This window comes from Equus caballus, chromosome 2, assembly GCF_041296265.1.
Source record: "Equus caballus isolate H_3958 breed thoroughbred chromosome 2, TB-T2T, whole genome shotgun sequence".
Classification (NCBI taxonomy): domain Eukaryota; kingdom Metazoa; phylum Chordata; class Mammalia; order Perissodactyla; family Equidae; genus Equus; species Equus caballus.
Genome location: NC_091685.1, coordinates 58,376,593 through 58,397,398, shown reverse-complemented (window position 1 = coordinate 58,397,398; position 20,806 = coordinate 58,376,593). Strand labels below are relative to the sequence as shown.

General features: G+C 43.5%; 1 protein-coding gene across 4 annotated transcripts in view; it reads left to right on the top strand.

The window, feature by feature from the left end:
- ENTPD4 (ectonucleoside triphosphate diphosphohydrolase 4) overlaps positions 1-17,450 on the top strand; it is a 33,575-nt gene extending 16,125 nt beyond the window's left edge. The window contains exons 7-14 of one of the 4 annotated variants that reach the window (XM_023636167.2): positions 3,909-3,968; positions 4,251-4,405; positions 6,300-6,466; positions 8,925-9,249; positions 10,976-11,061; positions 11,966-12,127; positions 12,641-12,801; positions 13,289-17,450. In XM_023636167.2, the coding sequence (XP_023491935.1) occupies positions 3,909-3,968; positions 4,251-4,405; positions 6,300-6,466; positions 8,925-9,249; positions 10,976-11,061; positions 11,966-12,127; positions 12,641-12,794 (1,109 nt within the window). In that variant the 3' untranslated portion in view covers positions 12,795-12,801; positions 13,289-17,450. The remainder of the gene's footprint in view (positions 1-3,908; positions 3,969-4,250; positions 4,406-6,299; positions 6,467-8,924; positions 9,250-10,975; positions 11,062-11,965; positions 12,128-12,640; positions 12,802-13,288) is intronic. The other 3 variants (XM_070256088.1, XM_023636165.2, XM_023636166.2) reach the window with 3 other exon arrangements.
- The last annotated feature ends 3,356 nt before the right edge of the window (positions 17,451-20,806 follow it).

The following is a 20,806-nucleotide window of genomic DNA, read 5'->3' as shown; positions in this document are numbered from 1 at the left end:
TGTCCGTAAGTTTGTTTATATTCCACATATGAATAAAATCATACGGTGTTTGTCGTTCTCTGTCTAGCTTATTTCGCTTAACATGATGCCCTCAGGGTTCATCCATGTGGTTGTGAATAGGATGATTTCGTTTGTTTTTATGGCTGAGAGTATTCCATTGAATATATATACATACCACATCTTCTTTATCCAGTCATCAGTCGATGGGTACTTGGGTTGCTTCCCTGTCTTGGCTCTTGTGAATAATGCTGCAATATAGCGGTGCATAAGTCTCTTTGAATTGTTGATTTCAAGTTGTTCGGGTAAATACCCAGTAGTGAGATAGCTGGGTCATATGGTATTTCTATTTTTAATTTTTTGAGAAATCTCCATAGTGTTTTCCATAGTAGCTGCACCAGTTTGCATTTCCATCAGCAGTGGATGAGGGTTCCATTTTCTCCACATCCTCTCCAACATTTATTGTTTTTTGTCTTGGTGATTATAGCCATTCTAACAGGTGTAAAATGACGTTACATTGTAGTTTCGATGTGCATTTCCCTGATGATTAGTGATGTTGAGCATCTTTTCATGTGCCTGTTGGCCATCTGTATATCTTCTTTGGAAAAATGTCTGCTCATATCTTTTGCCCAGTTTTTGATTGGGCTGTTTGGTTTTTTGTAGTTCATTTGTGTGAGTTCTTTATATATTTTGGAGATTAACTCTTTATCAGATATATTATTTGCAAATATTTTCTCCCAATTTGTGTGTTGTTTTTTCATTTTGATCTTCGTTTCCTTTGCCTTCCAGAAGCTCTTTAGTCTGATGAAGTCCAACTTGTTATTTTTTCTTTTGTTTCCCTTGTCTGAGTAGACATGATATTTGAAGAGATCCTTTTAAGTCTGTTGTCAAAGAGTGTACTGCCTATATTATCTTCCAGAAGTCTTATGGTTTCAGGTCTTATCTTCAAGTCTTTGGTCTATTTTGAGTCTGTTTTTGTGCATGGGGAAAGATAATGGTCTACTTTCATTCTTTTGCATGTGGCTGTTCAGTTTTCCCAGCACCATTTATTGAAGAGACTTTCCTTTCTCCGTTGTATGTTCTTGGCTCCTTTGTCAGAGATTAGCTGTCCATAGATGTGTGGTTTTATTTCTGGGCTTTCAGTTCTATTCCATTGATCTGTGTGTCTGTTCTTGTACCAGTACCATGCTGTTTTGATTACTATAGCTTTGTAATATATTTTGAAGTCAGGGATTGTGATGCCACCAGCTTTGTTCTTGTTTCTCAGGGTTGCTTTGCTATTCGGGGTCTTGTGTTGCCCCATATGAATTTTAAGATTCTTTGTTCTTTTTTCTGTGAAGAATGTCATTGGGATTCTGATTGGGATTGCATTGAATCTGTAGATTGCTTTAGGTAGTATGGACATTTTAACTATGTTTATTCTTCTGATGTATGTGCATGGAATATATTTCCATTTCTTTATGTCATTATCAGTTTCTTTCAGTAATGTCTTATAGTTATCTTTGTATAGGTCTTGGCTCTTTTGGCTAACCCCCTTGGCTAAATTTATTCCTAGATATTTTATTCTTTTTGTTGCGATTGTAAGTGGAATTGTATTCTTGAGTTCTTGTTCTGTTAGTTCATTATTTGAGTATAGAAATGCTACTGATTTTTGTAAGTTGATTTTGTACCCTGCAACTTTGCTGTAGTTGTTGGTTATTTCTAATCGTTTTCCAATGGATTCTTTAGGGTTTTCTATATAATAAAATCATGTCATCTGCAAACAGCAAGAGTTTCACTTCTTCATTGCCTATTTGGATTCCTCTTATTTCTTTTCCTTGCCTAACTGTTCTGGCTAAAACCTCCAGTACTATGTTGAATAAGAGTGGTGAGAGTGGGCACCCCTTGTCTTGTTCCTGTTCTCAGAGGGATGGCTTTCAGTTTTTCCCCATTGAGTATGATGTTGGCTGTGGGTTTGTCATATATGCCCTTTATTGTGTTCAGGTGCTTTCCTTCTATAGCTGTTTTATTGAGAGTTTTTATCATGAATGGATGTTAGATCTTGTCAAATGCTTTCTCTGCATCTATGGAGATGATCATGTGGTTTTTATTCCTCATTTTGTTAATGTGGTATATCACACTGAGTGATTTGTGGAGGTTGAACCATCCCTGCATCCCTCGTATAAATCCCACTTGATCATGGTGTATGATCGTTTTAATGTATTACTGTATTTGGTTTGCCAATATTTTGTTCAGGACTTTTGCATCTATGCTCATTAGCGATATCTGCCTGTAATTTTCCTTCTTTGTGTTGTCCTTGTCTGGCTTTGGTATCAGGGTGATGTGGTACTCACAAAGTGTGTTAGGAATATTTCTATCTTTCTCAGTTTTTTGCAATAGTTTGAGAAGAATGGGTAATCTTCTCAAATTTTCTTTGAATGCTTGATAGAATTCTCCTGAGAAGTCATCTGGTCCTGGACTTTTATTTGGGGGGAAGTTTTTGATAACTGTTTCAATTTCTTTACTTGTGATTGGTCTTTCAGATTCTCTATTTCTTCTTGATTCAGTCCTGGGAGGTTGTAAGAGTCTAAGAATTTGTCCATTTCTTCTGATTGTCCAGTTTGTTGGCATGTAGTTTTTCATATTGGACTCATTTTGATAGAAAAGGTTTGTATTTCTTGCCTAAGTTCTACACCGTTCTGGAATTACAATAATTACCAAATTCTTGGAGCCTTCTACTGATTTACTTACTGAAGGGGAAATTATTCTTGACTTTGATGCACTGAGAAAATATTAGTTCTGTTTTCAAAGAAATTATCCTATTTGAGAATAAAATGACAAGTTGATGAAATTATTTGGGGAATAGCTTGCTGGAAATGAAGGCCAAAAAACCTTTATTTCAGAATCCTCTATCATTTCAGCAAATAGTCCTCTGTGAAAGGCACAATGGAGAATACAAAATTGGATGAAATTTGGATATTGCCATTGAGCTGTTTACCGATAAGTGAGGTACACAGTTAGCTGCTATATGGGGTAGAGTTTTAAGTGCCCTAAGAATGATAAGGAAAAAATATCACGGGAACTTGAAAGAGGGAGACGTTTTTCTTTCTGGCTAGGGGCATCACGGAGAAAGTGACATTTGAAGTGTGCCTCAAGGGACAGTTATAAGTACAGCATGCCAGGGCATGGTAAGGGCAGGGCTCTGAGAGAGAGGAAGTACATTCCAGCAGAAGAAATGATCTGAGTCAACACAGGAAAGGATACACTATGGACAAAGGAACAAAAGTATTTTAGTTTGACTGGATTATGGCCCTTTTGAAAGGTGGTGGGGATATTAAAAGTTGGACAGGTCTTGAATGGTCAGGCTGTGGAGTTTGGACTTGGCTCCGTTGATCAGTCTAATAGCAGAGGAGTGGAGTGGAGGAGGAGGGGCTGGAAGGGGATTAGATGGGCTGTCACTCCCTCTCTGACAGCTTACATCAAGGTGCTAATGCACGGGGCTACCGATCAGGTGTGGAAAATGTGAAACGAGCATCAGACTTGGCAACTGGGTGGAAGTGAAGGATAAAGGAAAGGAAAGAGTCAAAGTTAACTTGTTTTTAGAGCCTTGAAACTGATAAGTTTAGCTTCATAAAAAGTAAAAATGCCAGTGTTTCAAAACAACCTATAAATCTCAGAGGAAAACCAGCACCTAGAGAATTATATTTTCAACCTATGTAAATGATGTGAAACTATAAATTTTAAAGTTGAGAGTTCTTGGAAAACCACTAAGAGAGAAAATACATCAGTAGAAATGTGTTATAGCAGGTGATGTTTTCACAGGTTGGCAGGGAGTAAAATAAATGAGATGTCTGCACAGAGTGCATTGATCAGTGTCACACAATGTTTCAACACTGTGTTCTTCTTACCTTCACCCCGTGAAATGTCTGTAGGTGTGTATGCTTGGATTGGCATTAACTTTGTCCTGGGACGATTTGAGCATATTGAAGATGGTGAGTATCATGTTTCCAGCTACTGTGTCTAACTGGACATGATGGCTTTCTCTATTTAATCCAAAGGATAAAAACGGAGCACAGTTTTGTGACACAGCTGAGTGTGTAGGAGTGGAGTGAGAGGAGTGCTATTTCACACAATTAACTTGATCTCAGTTGGGAGGAGTGGGCTGGATTTGCCTAGATATGCTTGAAATGTACCATGAAAACAAGATGACTCTTCAGAACAGCCCCATTCTCTAGGTTTGTTCTGTTCCCATTGCTGTTTCTTGCTCTCTCCAGATGATGAGGCAGTTGTGGAAGTTAACATTCCTGGTAGTGAAAGCAGCGAAGCCATTCTCCGTAAAAGAACGGCTGGTATTCTCGACATGGGAGGCGTGTCCACTCAGATAGCATATGAAGTTCCCAAAACTGTAAGCTTTGCCTCCTCACAGCAGGTTATTATCTGTACAAATTTCCTTCTGTTTGGTTTGGTTTTCATTTAACATGTCTCCATCCATTTTTGTTTTGTTTCTGAGTCTGAACACATCTTTACTGTGCTTGCTGAGGTACCACCTTCTCAACCCAGGAGAAAGGAGGCAGGAGGGAACCAAGGCAGACCTCCACTGACGTGTGTGTTTGTTCGTTGAATCAGCTGTTTGCATTCTGAACTGAGGGGTTCTCTTTGGTATACATGTCAATCACATGCCTGAGCTTTTGTTTATATTTTCTCTGCAGTCACTTCCTTTCTCAACAGGTATTGTAAAACTTAATCTAATAGCATCAGATTTCTTAAGGTATAATTGGGGGAAAAGCTTTTTTTATGGCTCAGGCAGCTTTTGTCTTTTCTGGAAAGAACTGAGGTTTGTATCCACTGATGGTTTACTACTTTTCTCCGTCTTCTTCAGTGCTCTCAGGCACTGCCTGGGCAGCCTTGTGTAGAGAGCACGAACAGGGTTTCCAGGCGTCTTCCCGGATTGCTCCATGTCTTTATTACTCTCTTCCCATTGAGCTGTGAATTACTTCCAAAGCCTGGTTTCCTACACTTCCCCTAGCACAGCGTACTAGTTAAAAAAGATCTGGGTTGGACCAGCCCGGGCTGCGTCAGCACCCTGTCCTCACTAGTTATGTGACCTTTTGCAAGTCTCACTTCTTTGAGCTGGTTTCTTCATCTGTAAATGTAAAGGCAAGTGCCTCTGCCACAGGAGTGTCCTAAGGTTGAAGTCAGATCGTGCATGTTCAGGGCATCTAATGCACCACCAGGCCCCGAGCGCTTGCTCCATAAACGTGGTTCATAGGTTTATTAAGCACCTTAGAAAATTGCTTAGTAGGGGCCGGCTCCGTGGCCGAGTGGTTAAGTTCATGAGCTCCGCTGCAGCGACCCAGGGTTTGGATCCTGGGCGCGGACATGGCACCGCTCGTCAGGCCATGTTGAGGTGGCGTCCCACGTCCCGCAACTAGAAGGACCTGCAACTAAGATATACAACTATATACCTGGGGGCTTTGGGAAATAAAGCAGAAAAAAAAAAAGAAAGATTGGCAACAGTTGTTAGCCTAGGTGCCAATCTTTAAAAAAAAAAAAGAAAAGAAAAGAAAATTGCTTAGTAAATTCAAGTGTTACAATTTATGTTTCGTGCTTCCCATCCAGACATGCCTCTAGAAACTGTTCCACTCTGAAAAAGTCATGTTTTTTCCCTCGAGATAAGCAAAAAATATGTATAAAGCAAGTCTGGGAAAAATACTGAAAAATCAGAATTAAAAATTTCCCATGGATGCATCATCCAAAAAAATCATTGTTAGCATTTTGGTGTATTTCTTTTCATTTTTCCTTTCCTATTTATAGTTTCCAGAAATATATTGTTTATAATTGATCTTACTATTAATACAATTTTGTGTCCTTTATTTAACGGTGCATAAACATGATCTTCCATAAACTATTAATTACCATAGTTAATTAAACCCTCTTTGGAGTTGTATATTTGGGTTACATCAGTTTTTTCTGTCATAGTATTGCAAAGGACATCTTTGTGTATAGAGATTTTTGAATGTTTAGGATTGTTTCCAAAGCATAGAATTCAATAAGTAAATTTACTAGACCAGAGGATATGAACTATATTGCTAACTTCCTTTTTCAAAAAGTCATAACAGCATCACAAATGGGCAGCTCATCTGAAACTTCTTAAGTGAGAATTGTCATATTGAATTAGGGATGCTTAGAAGGATCCTTGGGAAATGCAGAAGCAGAAATTTTTGCTCCTATTAGATGAGAATCTTTTTAGATTCTTCTTTTTAATAGGAAGTAATTGTTTTTGTATTATTTAAAATATTAGTTTTTTATCCTTACGTCTGCAGGAAGAAATAGCTAAGAACTTGTTAGCTGAATTTAACTTGGGCTGCGATGTTCACCAAACTGAGCATGTGTACCGAGTCTACGTGGCCACTTTTCTTGGGTTTGGTGGCAATGCTGCTCGACAGAGATATGAAGACAGAATATTTGCCAACACCATTCAAAAGAACAGGTAAAGCACCTTCCGCTCATTGGCAGTCACTTTCAAACCTAGATCTCTCCTCGTAGAAAACATATCCAGGCAGAGCAGGGAGACCTCAGTCAACAGAAATGTGTCAGCACTGCTAGGTGACTTTTTATTCCCCTGCCAACTGAGCTGGGAGAAGATGTGGAAGGACACAAGGGTCCTGCCTTCAGCCCACCTCCCAGCAAGCTCCAAAGGAGGGTCTCTCTCTCAGACCCACACCTCCCCTGATGGATTAGAAATTGCATCTCAGGCTATGAAAATAGTTTTCAGCATGGATGAGGCTGTTCCAGATTGCAGAGTCCTTGGGGAACTCAGCACCTGGGCTGCTGCGTGTGTCCTGGAGGCCTGTGGTCAGTGAGGATAAAGTTGGGGTAGATGTTCTGGCGAAGTTATTGAAAACCAGTCCGTGCAGTTGTTAGTGAATAAGACCGGAATGAAGGAAGTTATTCAAGAGACAGAAGGGATCTAGAAGTCAAAGTTGGTGGTCGTAAACAGTGTTAGCAGTGAAACTTTTAAAAATGAGTTTATGAAGAATTCTGATAGAAAATATATAAAACAAATAAAAGCAACACTTTATCAGTTTAAATTTATTTTATAAGTATATAGCAATTATTTATTTGAAATTAGTCCATAAGAACAGAAAAGCCGTTTGGATGAACAAAAAAGTCTGAAATCTGGGTTACGTAAGATATCCTGTTAATTCCTCTATTTTGTTTTGGTTTTTTTAACGAAACACTTTTGAGAGGAAAAATTCTAATTCATAGAGATAAATGATAGTATCTTTACTTGGCCAATTTAATCTTAGAAAACCCGTGGAGTCCTGAACTTTAAGAAAGACCGGGTCAGAGCCATTCGGTACCACATTTTCCAGAAATTCACGTATGTGAATAGGAAAAGCAAGAAAAACTTGTCCTTTGTCTGCCCAGACATTAGCTGAATAGTGTGAGTTACAGGATTGGCAGTCTCATAGTGTCTTTTTAAAGGTGGTATATTATTTAGCACATTCTTAAATAAATCTTATAATAGTTTTAAAATAGAAATATTTTATAAGTGACATTTGAATCAGACTTTTGAAGAAACACTTTATTCTGCAACCTGAATTTTTCCTAATTGGTTTTAATGTCAAGAAGCTTATATAATGGACAGTTCAGTGCTACTTCTTAATTTAGGCAGAGGGCAACTGAAAATGGTGGCGCGAAATATACATTTCACTAGTCTTGGACTTTTATAATAATTAGTTTTAATTTGTATGTTCGTTGGCCAATCTTCTGCTCTGGACTGAAGTTTTTTCTTAGGCTACATCCATCATTTCTCTGGCATGCACTGCAACCCCTCATGTTGATGTCACTTTGGCTTTCTTTAAAGAATACCAAGGACAGGGGCTGGCCCCGTGGCCGAGTGGTTAAGTTCGCGCGCTCCGCTGCAGGCGGCCCAGTGTTTCGTTGGTTCGAATCCCGGGCACGGATGTGACACTGCTCATCAGACCACGCTGAGGCAGCGTCCCACATGCCACAACTAGAAGAACCCACAACGAAGAATGCACAACTATGTACCGGGGGGCTTTGGGGAGAAAAAGGAAAAAATAAAAATCTTTAAAAAAAAAAAATAAAGAAAGAATACCAAGGACATAGGGCTGGCCCGGTGGCGCAGTGGTTAAGTGAACATGTTCCGCTTCTGCTGCCTGGGGTTCACTGGTTCGGATCCCGGGTGCGGACATGGCACTGCTTGGCACACCATGCTGTGGTAGGCGTCCCACGTATAAAGTAGAGGAAGATGGGCATGGATGTTAGTTCAGGGCCAGTCTTCCTCAGCAAAAAACAAGAGGAGGATTGGCAGTAGATGTTAGCTCAGGGCTAATCTTCTTCAAAAAAAAAGAATACCGAGGACTTGAAGACATCTGTGAAGCAATTTGATACCAGATCCTTCTAGATTTTTACTGATTTTTCCCAATTTTTTTTTTATCTTGCTGGCACCTAATTTGACAGCAATTTTCTAGCAACTTGCCTTTTCATATTTTTCTAAGGCATCTAACCTAGTTTTCACAGGGCCAGTTGCTTCTTTTCATTGTCACATTTTGTCTGTATATAATTAAAATCACAAGCTCTAGTGGCACCATGGGGTTGGGAACAACACAGTTGCTGGGCATTTGACTGCCGCGAACGTGAGCCTGAGAGGAGCTCGCTGAGCAGAGGTGTGGCGGTGGGCGCCAGGCCGTCTCTCGGTGAGGTGACAGGTGATGGCACCGGGAGGCTGTTGCACTGGACTCGTTAAGGTGTCTGCTGTATGCAGGTGTGTATCCTGAATCTCTAGGAAGGGCCCAAGTGCCCATTCTCCTAATTATCCCAGAACCCTTTTGTGTCCCCGCAGAACACCCTGCAGGACTCGTGTTCCTTGCACTGACTTATCCTCCGAAACATGATACAAGTTTCTCTTTGTGATGCAGGCTCCTGGGGAAACAGACTGGTCTGATTCCTGATACTCCGTACCTGGACCCCTGCTTACCCCTAGACATTAAAGATGAAATTCAGCAAAATGGACAGACCCTGTACCTCCGAGGGACAGGAGACTTTGACCTGTGTCGCGAGACTATCCAGCCTTTCATGAATAAAACAAATGAGACACAGACGTCCCTCAATGGGGTCTACCAGCCCCCAATTCACTTCCAGAACAGTGAATTCTACGGCTTTTCTGAGTTCTACTATTGCACTGAGGACGTGTTACGAATGGGGGGAGACTACAATGCTGCTACGTTCACTAAAGCTGCAAAGGTAACCTTAAAGAAGCCGTCCTCTGCTCGCTTTTGAGAGACCGAGTGGACAGTGGCAGCTTACGTCCTCCCTTCACGTCTGGAGGCCCAGGTCAAAAGAAGGGAAACCGCTGGGAGCCCTGTTCCCTTGGTTGGGCAGGAGAAATAGTGACAGCAGAAGTAAAAATTCCCGTGCGAGCCGATTTCTGCCCACCACTCTGAACTGCTCTGGTCACAGTGGCTCCCAGACCACGGTCTTTGTATTGCTGTGTAATGATGGAATTGTCTGACACTGCTCCTCGAGCCTTCCTGTCCCTTTAGCTCCAAGGCTCCCCTTCTCTTGTTCTCCCTTGCCGTTCTGACAGTTTCTTAAGCTCTTTCACAGGTTTCCCCCCTTCATGCCCCTTATACCTGGTGGTCCCAGACTTCTCCCCTTCGCCCTCTGACCTTCAGGTTCTTGGATGGTCGCATCCATGCTCATGGTTTGCTGCTGCCTCTCAAGAAGAGGCTCCAGGCCTGACCCCTGCCCAGTGCCTGCTAGGTTTCAGTGCCTGTGACTCCGGACAGACCCCCCGTGTTCTCCCCGTGCTGTCCCAGTTATGCTGTCTTGGTTAATGGCATCACTAACCCAGGAGTTACAGGCTTCTCCCTGTCACTCATTCATCCCTTGCTGTACACCCCCATATAATCAGTCATCAAGCCTATTATTTTACATCATAAATATTTCTCAGACCCCTCCCTGCCTTCTGTCTCACTCTCATTGTCCTGGTCCAGGCCTGTCTGTCACCTGCTCTGTCGCAGGAGCCTTCCGGTTGGTCTTCGTGCTTCTGGTCTTCCCTCCGTTGGTCATCCTCCACACTGCTCCCCGAAGGTTCTGTCTGAAACAAGTGCAGACGCCTGCTCGCCTCCTTAAGACCTGCAGCAGCTGCCTTTTTCTTCCAGGATAAATTCCAAATTCCTTAGCATGTCGTCCCCACCCTGCAGCCTCGTCTCCCACCTATCACTTTATACTCTGACCGTTTCAGAGAGCTATTCGTTTCCCTCCCATCTACGCAACTCTGTATTCTGTCTTGTTCATGTCTTGTTTCCTCTGCCTGAAATGCCTGTCCTTACCCTCTCACTGCAGGCTGAGTGCTGGTCTCTGTGTTCCCTGTTGCAAGTGTCACCGCCTCCCTGAGCCTCAGTCTCTTCATCCTTTAGAGGTTAGAGTGGTAGCCGTGTCAAGGAGTTGTTTTAAGTGTCACATTCAGAAAAGGCACTCACACAGTACCCAGCAGACGCCAGCTCTTAATGTTACTACTGTTGCAGATGGCTTCCCATCTCGAGAAGACAGTGCCTTTTCCAATTGTCTCTGTTCTCAGAACCTTGCACGATGCAGCCAAAGACATAGGTACTCAGTCTGAACCACTTCACTTTTCTGAAAGTTTCTGCCTGTCACATGCACGAGTCCTGAGGGAAGAAACTAAGCAGTTTAGAAGAGGCTGGTTGTGGGCAGTGACATTCTCTTTAACAAACCTTGACAAAGTTTTAAGACAAAGAACAAGCATTGTCTTTGCTAATCGGCAAGTATTCACGGAGTGTTGTAAGTCTTGTCTTCACCGTGCACATAGAGAAGTTAAGCTGGTGTTTCCTAATTGGAAGGATATGTTTGTTATGAATATGAATTTGGTAAACCCTTTCCAAAACGAAAAAGATTTTTAATAAACCCTTTAAACCTAATCATTTATTTTGGGTGAAATTTCTTTCAGGATTATTGTGCAACAAAGTGGTCGATCTTGCGGGAGCGCTTTGACCGAGGGCTTTACGCCTCGCACGCGGACCTCCACAGGCTGAAGTAAGTCGTGGGCGGCCAGGCCCGGGGGCTGCAGGAAACCGCACATTCAGTATTGGCCCTTGGCTTGCCACGCCCTGGCCCCAACCTGCCTTCCTATCCTCAGTCACTCTTCCTCCTCATCTGCCCTGGGCTCCTTTCAAATGGGACAGCAAACCCTAGTGCCCAAACGTATCTTAGAGTTGCGCTCTTCCCCCTGGAACTCCCCCGTGCAGCCTTCGCTTGTTGAAGGCCTGCCCAGATGTCCGAGTCAGGCCAGATGCTGCCCCTCTCGAGTCTTCCTCTGCCCCTTCAGCCGGACTCCGTCCTCTCTCCGGGTCTCCCTCCAGAGCACTGATTATGTCTTGCTAATGGTGTTTATCATATACTGCTTTGTCTTATAGTTATTTGTTGCCTTTTAAAAATCCTCTTCTAAGTCATTTAAGTCCATTGACTGTCTTATTATTTATTATTATTGCTTGCTTAGCCCACTGCTTGCAAAAAGTAAGCCTCTGATAAATATTTAGCATCCTAGAATATCAGAGCTGAAAAAGATCCTCCTGCCTTCTTGTTTTATAATAAAGAAACAGATCCAAAGAGGCTGGAACTTACTCAGTATTTATTCAATGAGTAAATGATGGAATCCCTGAGGAAGAAACCTGTCATGGCAACAGCATGTTAAATTATGCTGAGACCAAGTTTCATGAGCTAATTGATTTTAACAGGTGAACCATCTCGTGTTGCGGGACAAGGGGCGTAAACCAAGTCAGTCACCTTGAAACGCGCACGGTTGGTTTGGCTGCTCAGAACACTCACCTCCCGATGCCTTTGCAGCCACATTGCTCACAGAGGGAAGGCTGTCTCTGTCTTTTTGGTTCATTTTGCCAAATGAATCAGTCCCGCTTATGTTTGTGCTTGGTGTTCATAGGTATCAATGCTTCAAATCTGCTTGGATGTTCGAGGTATTTCACAGGGGCTTTTCGTTTCCCGTCAACTATAAAAACTTAAAGACAGCCTTACAAGTTTACGACAAGGAGGTTCAGTGGACTCTGGGAGCAATCCTTTACAGGACCCGCTTTTTACCCCTCAGGTATGGCTGTTGCGTTGGTAATGAGAATCAAACGAGATGCTTCTCTGCAGTTCTGATGCATCGCAGCAGCTGTGAGCTGTGGATGTTGGGGTGTTGTTAGTGCTGGCCGTGGGCAGAACTGTAGAATCCCCCCAGGGCTTCCTCCCTTCCCACCCTAGCTGTCCATCATACACAGCGCAAAAACATTCGGTTATTCTCAACTGGCTGTTCCCTAACCCCTGTGCAGAAGGGTTAGTGCCAGGGTTCTTAACCTTGTGGCCTTGGATCCCTTCTGAAAATACTGTTTTTAATGCATAATATAAATAACCTAGGGCACAGAGGAAACCATTATATTAAAATATATTTATCAAAATATTATAGAACAAATTTGTCATATAGTAATATATGTTCTTTATTAACTCATTAAATGACAAGATCTGGCAGCAGAACTAGTCATTTCTGTAATTGCAATGTAGTGATGCATGTTGATGATGTTTCGAGGCATCTGCAAAACCTGGCCATGTGATGTAACAGGTCTGTGCGTTTCCCCGGGAAGTCCGAGGCCCCTGCTGCGGCCGCAGTTTGTCATCTGCCTTCGTGCTCAGAGGGGGCGCTGCATCTAGGCAGACTGGTAGCAGAAAGATGCGCATTCTCCCCCATTCGAGTTCACCGACCCATTGTCAGCTGACCCCCACGTAAGACCCTGGTTCACTGATAATTGAGGGATTAACTTTTTTGGGCTTTTTCCCTTCATTTAATTGAGCATCTCCCAGCAATCCTTTTAGCTGGCTTAACTGGAAAAGATGTGAGTGCTGGGTCTTACTGATGACAAACGTGCTTTGATTCCACGTTGGATTCTGTGGGTTAGTGAAACCCTCACAGGTCTAGATTTCTGTAATTTTTGTTACCCGAATTATAGTGATGGTAACTGCTGCAGACCGAGGAGTAAACTGCCGCATGTTTTATCCTTAATCTTGCAGCCACACTCTATAAGGCCGTAGTACCCTACATTTAGAGGTAAAGAAACCGAGCCCCCAAGACCCAGGGGACAGTTTTCACGCAGAGCTGTCTTAAACCAAGTCCCCGACCCATGTCCCGTGCACTCCGACCTCACAGTCCTCCCTGTTTCGCCCTCTGCCATCTCTCATCGTTCTGTCATGTTGTTTTGTTTCCATGGGGCAGAGATATCCAGCAGGAGACCTTCCGGGCCAGTCATGCTCGCTGGCGGGGCTTCTCCTTTGTCTACAATCACTACCTGTTCTCGGGCTGCTTCCTGGTGGTCCTGCTCGCCATCCTTCTCTACCTGCTGCGGCTCCGGCGCATCCACCGCAGAACGCTCCGCGGCGGCTCTACCGCCACCATCTGGCTGGAGGAAGGCCTTGCGTCCCAGAAGATCGCTGGTCCCTTGTGAGCGCGACTGAGAGCCCCAGGAAGACTTTCCAGAGGAAAAGCCATTCTTGCCTCAGGGTTTCTGCTCTGTATTCTCATTTGGTTTTGTTTTTCCTTTCCCTTTTTGTTCCTTGAAACAAAAACACAATCCACTGTTTGTAAGCTCTGCTGTCCTAGAATTACTACGTTTAGCCACTTTGAATACAGCTTCAAACTGAGTAGGAAAAGGGAAAATCACTTCATTTTTGCTGTATAGGATATCTGCCAAAAATTACTGAGATTGTTGGGTTTTTTTAAAGGTATGTTCAATTTTAAACAGATGCACTTTGATATGGGAGGGAACTGGCAAAGGTGTTTTTTTCCATCAGTGGAGGTAAGACCAAGAGCGATATCTTTACAGAACCAAAACACCTCCTGACTGAGACGATAATCCTCTTTGTTTCCTATCTTGATGCTTAGGTTTTGTTTATTGTTCAGGTCTGTTGCTATGTGTTTTCTTTTCAGGTTTAAAACATCAAAACTGTTTATATCCAAAATAGAGAACTATAGGTGCCAGGAGGTAATTATTTTTAAACTTGATAGAGAAGAGACCTGAAAAATGTGAAATAATCACTAGAGCTGTGTGTGTGTGTGTGTGTGTGTGTGTGTGTGAGAGAGAGAAATGCTCTTGAAAGAGAATGAGGGATACAGGGCTTTCTTTTAAAAACGCACACTTCAGAATTTACTGTTTCATGTTATTTTAAAAATCCCCATTACCATTATCTTTTCCTGACCGCAGGTACTTACTTTCTGTATCCCTTCTTTCAGTGATCTTGGAACGCTTTGTTTTTTAAGGAGTTGGAAAATTCCTAGTTTCACTGGTTTCAATGTTGTTCGACCTTGAGCTGCTGCCACTGACAGGCTCCTCAGAGTTCCTTAGGAGACGTTTTTGCTTGTTTAATTGTTAAGGCTCTAGTTTCTTCTGACTTCAGGTTGTTGTTCCCAGTCAGTTAAAAATGGTCTCAGCAGCTTTATTTTGGAGACCCCATGCTTAGCCTGACAAGTTCTCTCTTACTGCTGTGGGTGAGGCTGTGTTGGCGATGCCACCACAAATCCAGACTAAGAGAAGGGTCTGAATTTCATATAAGTTATAAACTCACATTTTGAAGAAAACAATTTGGACATTTTAAACAAAAACCTAAAAAGGACACCTAGGTTGGCATATGTGAGATTGGTTGTTTTTCACCTATTCATTTTTTTAGAAGCTTTGAGAATTCTCATACATAGTCTTTGAGGTGAAGTTCCTTTTCTTTGTGTGTGTATCCACGTGCGCACGTGTGTGGCGCATGCATTCTATTTCTTAACTCCAGAACAGTTAAATTCGTCTAGTTGGTAGCAAATGTGTATTTTGAGAACTATTAGCTGTTTCTTTAAAAAATCATTGATTAGAGAAAGAATTCAGATTCTAAAAGCCCTTATTTAACTTAGAAAAAAAGTTGGATTTTATTTGTTCATTAATTACTTAAAAACATGATATACTGTATACTGATGACTTAAAATATCACAAATTTATGAAAGAAATGCAAATTCTCTTTTTCTCCTCTTCAATATGAATATTTTAGCAATGAGAAACTTATTGGTAGAAGTTTACCTCTCACACAACCCAGAAGGTTGGCGGAGCCGGAAGCTGTTCCAGCATCTCAGCACAGAGGCTTGTTTCAGAGAGGATGGGGGTGAATGTCCCTCAGAAAGATCTAGCTCTGGAAACGCTGGGCTCCAGCTCTTTAGATCCTTATCGAGACACAAGCGAGCTGTCACAGACGCCCCGCAGCAGAGTGAGCTGGGGAGCCTCCTGACTTCCTGGGTGACGTGGCCTGCAGGCTGGACGGCATTAGTAGGGAAGAGGAAGTAAGTTCACACTGTAGCTCTTCTGCCACCAACCAGTTGGAGTGCTGAGGGCTTAACCTGTAGAAGGAGCATTTTTAAATGCCTGGAGTATGTCATTTTGCTTTTAAAATCAAGGTAAGGATAAGCAGCATAGGCACAGATTTAAATAGGCCTTAATTAGGACTTCCTACCATAAATAGCCCTTTTTAAATAAAGGATGCCAATTTGGTCCAGTTCTGGACTGTTGAGGGAGCAGAGTAGAGACGGACTCCTAGGAGTTCTGCTTTCAGCCTGGTGTGAGCATCCCCCGCAGGGGCCTACCTCACTCTCCAAAAGAATCCCCAGATTAGGGTTCCAGGGCCCAAAGAAGCTTACACTTCGCACAGCTAAGTGCCCACTATCCCCTGCCAAAGAACTCCCTGGGGCGGGCTCGGCTAACCTGCCCACAGGGAAAATCTGCAGGACCCTTGAGCTGAGAATGGTTTTTCAATTTTTAAAGCATTGTTAAAGAAAAAACAGGTGAAGAGTATGCACGAGAGACCATACGTGGCCTGTAGAGCCTAAAATATTTACCAAATGCCCTTTACAGAAGACGTTTGCTGCCCCCTGCGTGGACAACCCCATTACAGAACGGAGGTGCAGTAGCGTACTCTTAATTCAGGAAGATAGTTACCATTCGTGGGCACAAAAAGGTGGACAAGAGAAGTGACCCAACTTCTATCTTAAAATATTTGTTTATGCACCAGAATTTCACTTCTTACAGTTCTCTCTAGATTATTTTCAAGATCAGTTTTCTAATAAACCAGGAAACATGCCTCCCCACCCCCAAATTTAAAAAGTGCTGTTCAGGAGGGCTCACTCTTGTGCCAAGATGTCTGCTGTCCTGAGAAGGTCTCATGGTTTTATCACCCCTCTAGCCTCGCCAGAGGAGGCAGCCAGGGGCTTTCCCTCGGGGACGTGGGGGTGAGAGGCAAGCCTGGGGTGGGGGGGGCTGAATTCAAGAGGAGGAGAATTAATACCAGATAAGAGAGGCCAAGGCGGCATCTGAATACTGTAATAGAAAGTGAAAAATTGGCCTGGCGGGAACTCGCTAAAAGCCTTGTCGAAGACAGAGCGTGGTGGGTGAAGTCTTGATGGAGGCACGCCCACTGTCAGTGCGTCTGTCCGTCGTCAGTCGTAGCATGTGCTGCTCCTTTTCAGACCTCCAGAGGGTGCTCTCAGAGATCTCACCATCCATTGAAGGACATCACACTAAAGGTACAAACATACTGATTCGTACCCGTGGTTTTTGCACATTTTCATCCTAAACTGCTGGATTTCGGCAGCCCTCCCCAACCTGGGGGCAAACCGAAGCGGCTGCTTGTGGCTCAGCCTGGAGCCCTGGAGGCTGAGAAGATCCCTTGCCCGTGCGCACTGTCATACCTGTGGATCCACACCTGTGCCCTCAGGTTGGCAAGCTCTAGAAGAACAGATGTTTAAACCTTAAACTCAGGCCTACATAGACTAGTTTTCCTTGTAAGAAGCGTGCTAGACTTAGCAAGAAACTCTAAGAGGCAGATGTGTTTTCCAAGCTTTTAAAAAAAGTCAGCTTTTGAATTTTGTGTGGTAATGTGCAATGCAGCAAAACTACCTATAAGTAAATTATAAAGTTATTTATTTCAGTGTTTTGTTTTTTATGATATTGATTTTTCCTTTCAATAATGAATGATGTGACCAACCAAGGAGATTTGTTTGTTCTGTTGCTAAGAGTATATTTTACAGTTAGGAAATAGAAAAACTAAGGGAGCATCTTTAAGTGTTTTTTATTTCAGTGATGTTTTCCATTCATGGTAGGAACACTTGTCTTTGGGAGACTGTGGTGTCATATCCCTTTGTGTGTTGGGCGAGCTCGCGCCGCCACACGAGCGCGCGGAGGGGTGTTGACAGTCCATGAAATGGGAGTGCAGCCGTGGCCCAGAGACTCTCTGAGCTGGCTTTCTTGCAGTTTATATAGATTTTTTCTCTGATGTTTGAATCTTGTTGCCTGTTAGAATGCTTTGTTGAACTTGAGTCTAAATTCAGTAAAATAAATTGTCTGCGTCTGACTGCACCCTCGATGCGTTTGCTGTATTTGCTGTGCATTGCTTGGAGCCCTGCTGTATGCGTTGTGGAGGGAGGGCCTGTGCATCCTGCAGCACAAAACCACGTGTTTCACAAGGAGAAATAATTCCCAAGGTGTGATATTAAGCCATTCACCTACAATACAGGCCATTCTGAGACGACTGTTTGTGAGGTGATTTTAAGGTATCTGTTAACTATATAGAGAGACCAAAAAATGAAATTAACCAACTTTTATGTGTTTTTCTCTCATAGATATTAAATCAAATGCTGACTTTATGTTACACCGTTTTGCAGATAGATCTAAGCTTGAAGCCCTTGGCTTCTTTCCAGAGAAATAGGAATCTCGTTAGTAATGTTACCAGTGTGCCTATTAGAAGCTACACCTCCTTTTCAGCTGGGGGTATACAGAGGTTTTCCTGGAGGAGGAGTGGGGGCCTGAGCCGGAACCTGAAGACAGATGAAAGGGGAAGGGGACCGCAGTTAACAACAAAAATAAGAGCCTAAGAAATATGTCTGAAAAGGTGAGGGAAAGGCAGAACCAAATGGGAGCGGAGAAGGAGCAGAGGCAGCAGGAGAGCGCATGCTCACCCGGTGACAGCAGGGAGGTGGTGTCGTAATGGTAAGAGAGAGCTTGCTTGAGTGATTTTTGAGACAGTGCAATAAATATAGGTCTTTGTGCCTGAGGGTAAATACATTAAAATATCTAAGGCGTCTAAAGATGTCTAAATTTTATTCCACTTGATTGAAGAGAAGTAAGTGCAGATTTCCAACTGCTACCCATGGTAACAGATCTGAAAGGCAGTGGTTCTGGGTTTTTGCTTGTTTTCATCTGTTTCCATTTGTCCCATGAATCTGGAATGCACAAGTGGATCTTTTTTTTTTTTGAGATCCTGAAATGCTAATGTTTTGCACAGGGGCTTATGGCGCTCATGCTGGTCTGGGAGCAGAGATGTGAACGTCATCTCCCTCACAGTCAAACTGTCTTTTGGAAAGGTCATCAAAAGACAAAGGAGCCCCTTTAATCCCAAAGCCCAGTGTGGCAGATTAGGCCATTTGCCTGGAGCATCAGTGTCAGGATGAAAGCAATACCGTGAAGGTCCTCCCAGCCCCGCCTTGTGTGGGAGCCTGACTCCTCAGCCTGTGATCTGCCCCCGTTAATGGGAGTCGAGCTGTCGGGCGTTTCCGTTTGTTACCAGATAGTGCCCCTCCCGGCAGGGCGCCCCTTTGTATGAGCACATCACGGGGGCTGAGAGGACCTGCCGCTGGGAGACCTGTGCTCGGCCTCCGGCCTCTCTCTGCCTTTGGTCCTGTTTGGCAAGTGAGTTACATCTGGCTCCAGACTTCACGGCCACTTAAACGTTTCTGTCAACAGCCTGTTGTGTGTAAGAGACCCAGATAAGAAGCCCAAACGAGAAACCCGGCCTTAGGAAAGGTTTCTGCCCGAGAAAAGTACTGCCAGCTCCTCACAGAGCATGACGGTGATAGGCACAGAAGACAGGCTTGTTTAAATACAGGCGCTCTACTAAATGGAGGGAAAGCAGATTCTGCTTTCTCCTGAAAAAAGACGGGGGAAGTGGGGCTGTGGCCGGGTCGCAGCAGACGAAGTGCGCCGCCCTGACTCCTGGCTTTGTCGGTGGTTGTGGGATGCCACTGGGCACCCTTTTCGGCCTTCATGATTGTAGGGACATTAGCCGGTGTGCCCCTTTAATGGCCACGTGTTCTGGAGTCTTCTTATCTGGGCTATGCGCCAGCACCCATGATGATCGCAGTACTGGGCTTGGCCGACCAGCTGCTTTCTCATGGGGTAATTGACACCAAGACCCTCAAGGTCTCCAGGAGGGAGGTGGGGGGCTCTGGTCCTTGGAATGCAGGCCATACAAGGATGATCCCCCTTGGTAAACACGCAGCCTTTGTTCCTCTGCCTGCTTAAGCCCACTTCTCCCAGGGGGCCGCAGCGGAGCACAAATCTATGTCCAGCCGGCCGCCACCGGACACTCTCCCTGTCAGTCAGTCCAGATAAACCTCTATGTCTGGTTCTCAGTCTCCAGGTCGTTTCTTCCGGCTCTCGGCTCGATACCCTGCTCCCCTAGCCCCGCTGGGCCTCTGGCCTTACTCGATAATCAGAGTTTGAAGTGGGCATCTTGGGAAAGATTAATATCTTCCTGCCGTGAAGACACGGGACTTAAGCTCCAGGGACCTGGCTCTGCCCTTTCTCCTCCTAAGACCCATCTTCTCCACCTGCACAGGCTTTAATTATTACCTAGATTTTAGATTCAAAAAGATTGAGGCACATCAACGTTTAATGGGCTCTACTCAGCCCCATAAAGTCTTTTATCTTGGTAATGGCAACACAATAGAATTTTCTGGAATTTCCTGACCATTCTCCATAATGTTCAAATCACATTTTTAAAATTGTCTTCAACCTTTTGTGGCCCTGTTGCCCATCAGTGTACCTGTTTGATCCCTGAACCTTCTGGAGCATGGGTGGTGACATGTGTACTCTCTTTATTTCTATATTTATAACTAAGCCAATAGAAAACAGCTTATAGCACATAGTGCCTTGTAAATATCTGGTTTCTTTGTCAAACCACCTCTTTAGATTTCTAGGGTTTGTGAAACAAATATTTTACAAATCTTATATTCTCAATCTGCTTTTTTCTTTCCAGATTGCAGAGTTTTGTGCAGTTTTTTGTGGGGTTTTTTTTTTTCTTTTTTGAGGAAGATTAGCCCTGAACTAACTGCCTATCCTCTTCTTTTTTCTGAGAAAGACTGGCCCTGAGCTAACATCCCTGCCCATCTTCCTCTACTTTATATGTGGGACACCTACCACAGCATGGCTTTTGCCAAGTGGTGCCATGTCCGCAACCGGGATCCGAACCAGCGAACCCCAAGCTGCCAAGAAGCGGAACATGCGAACTTAACCACTGCACCACTGGGCTGGCCCCAGGGTGTTGCATTTTAAACTGTGGTTAGAAAACCTTAGGGGAACTGAATTTACTTCAATTTATTTCCTTTCTTCTTAACCCATTTAGTCCTGAAACAAAGAAAAACCAAAGTAGGGAGTGGTGAGTAGGGACCAAGTACAACAGATGTTTCCGGAAGCCCAGCCTAGAGAAGAGAGTTTCTGTTTATCGATCTTGTTCTAAGCATAGCTTCACAATTTTTTTCACCCAAAATTTTCCTTAAAAGATAGTCACTTCTTAACAGCTTCCCACCAAAAAGCAAATGTAAGGGGGAAAAGGATGGATCCAGCTTCACCTGAAGGAAGGATTTCTGTTCAACAACATCACACCCAAAGCCAACAGATGGCAGATGAGAAGGTATTTGCAATGACTAAAGTTGAAA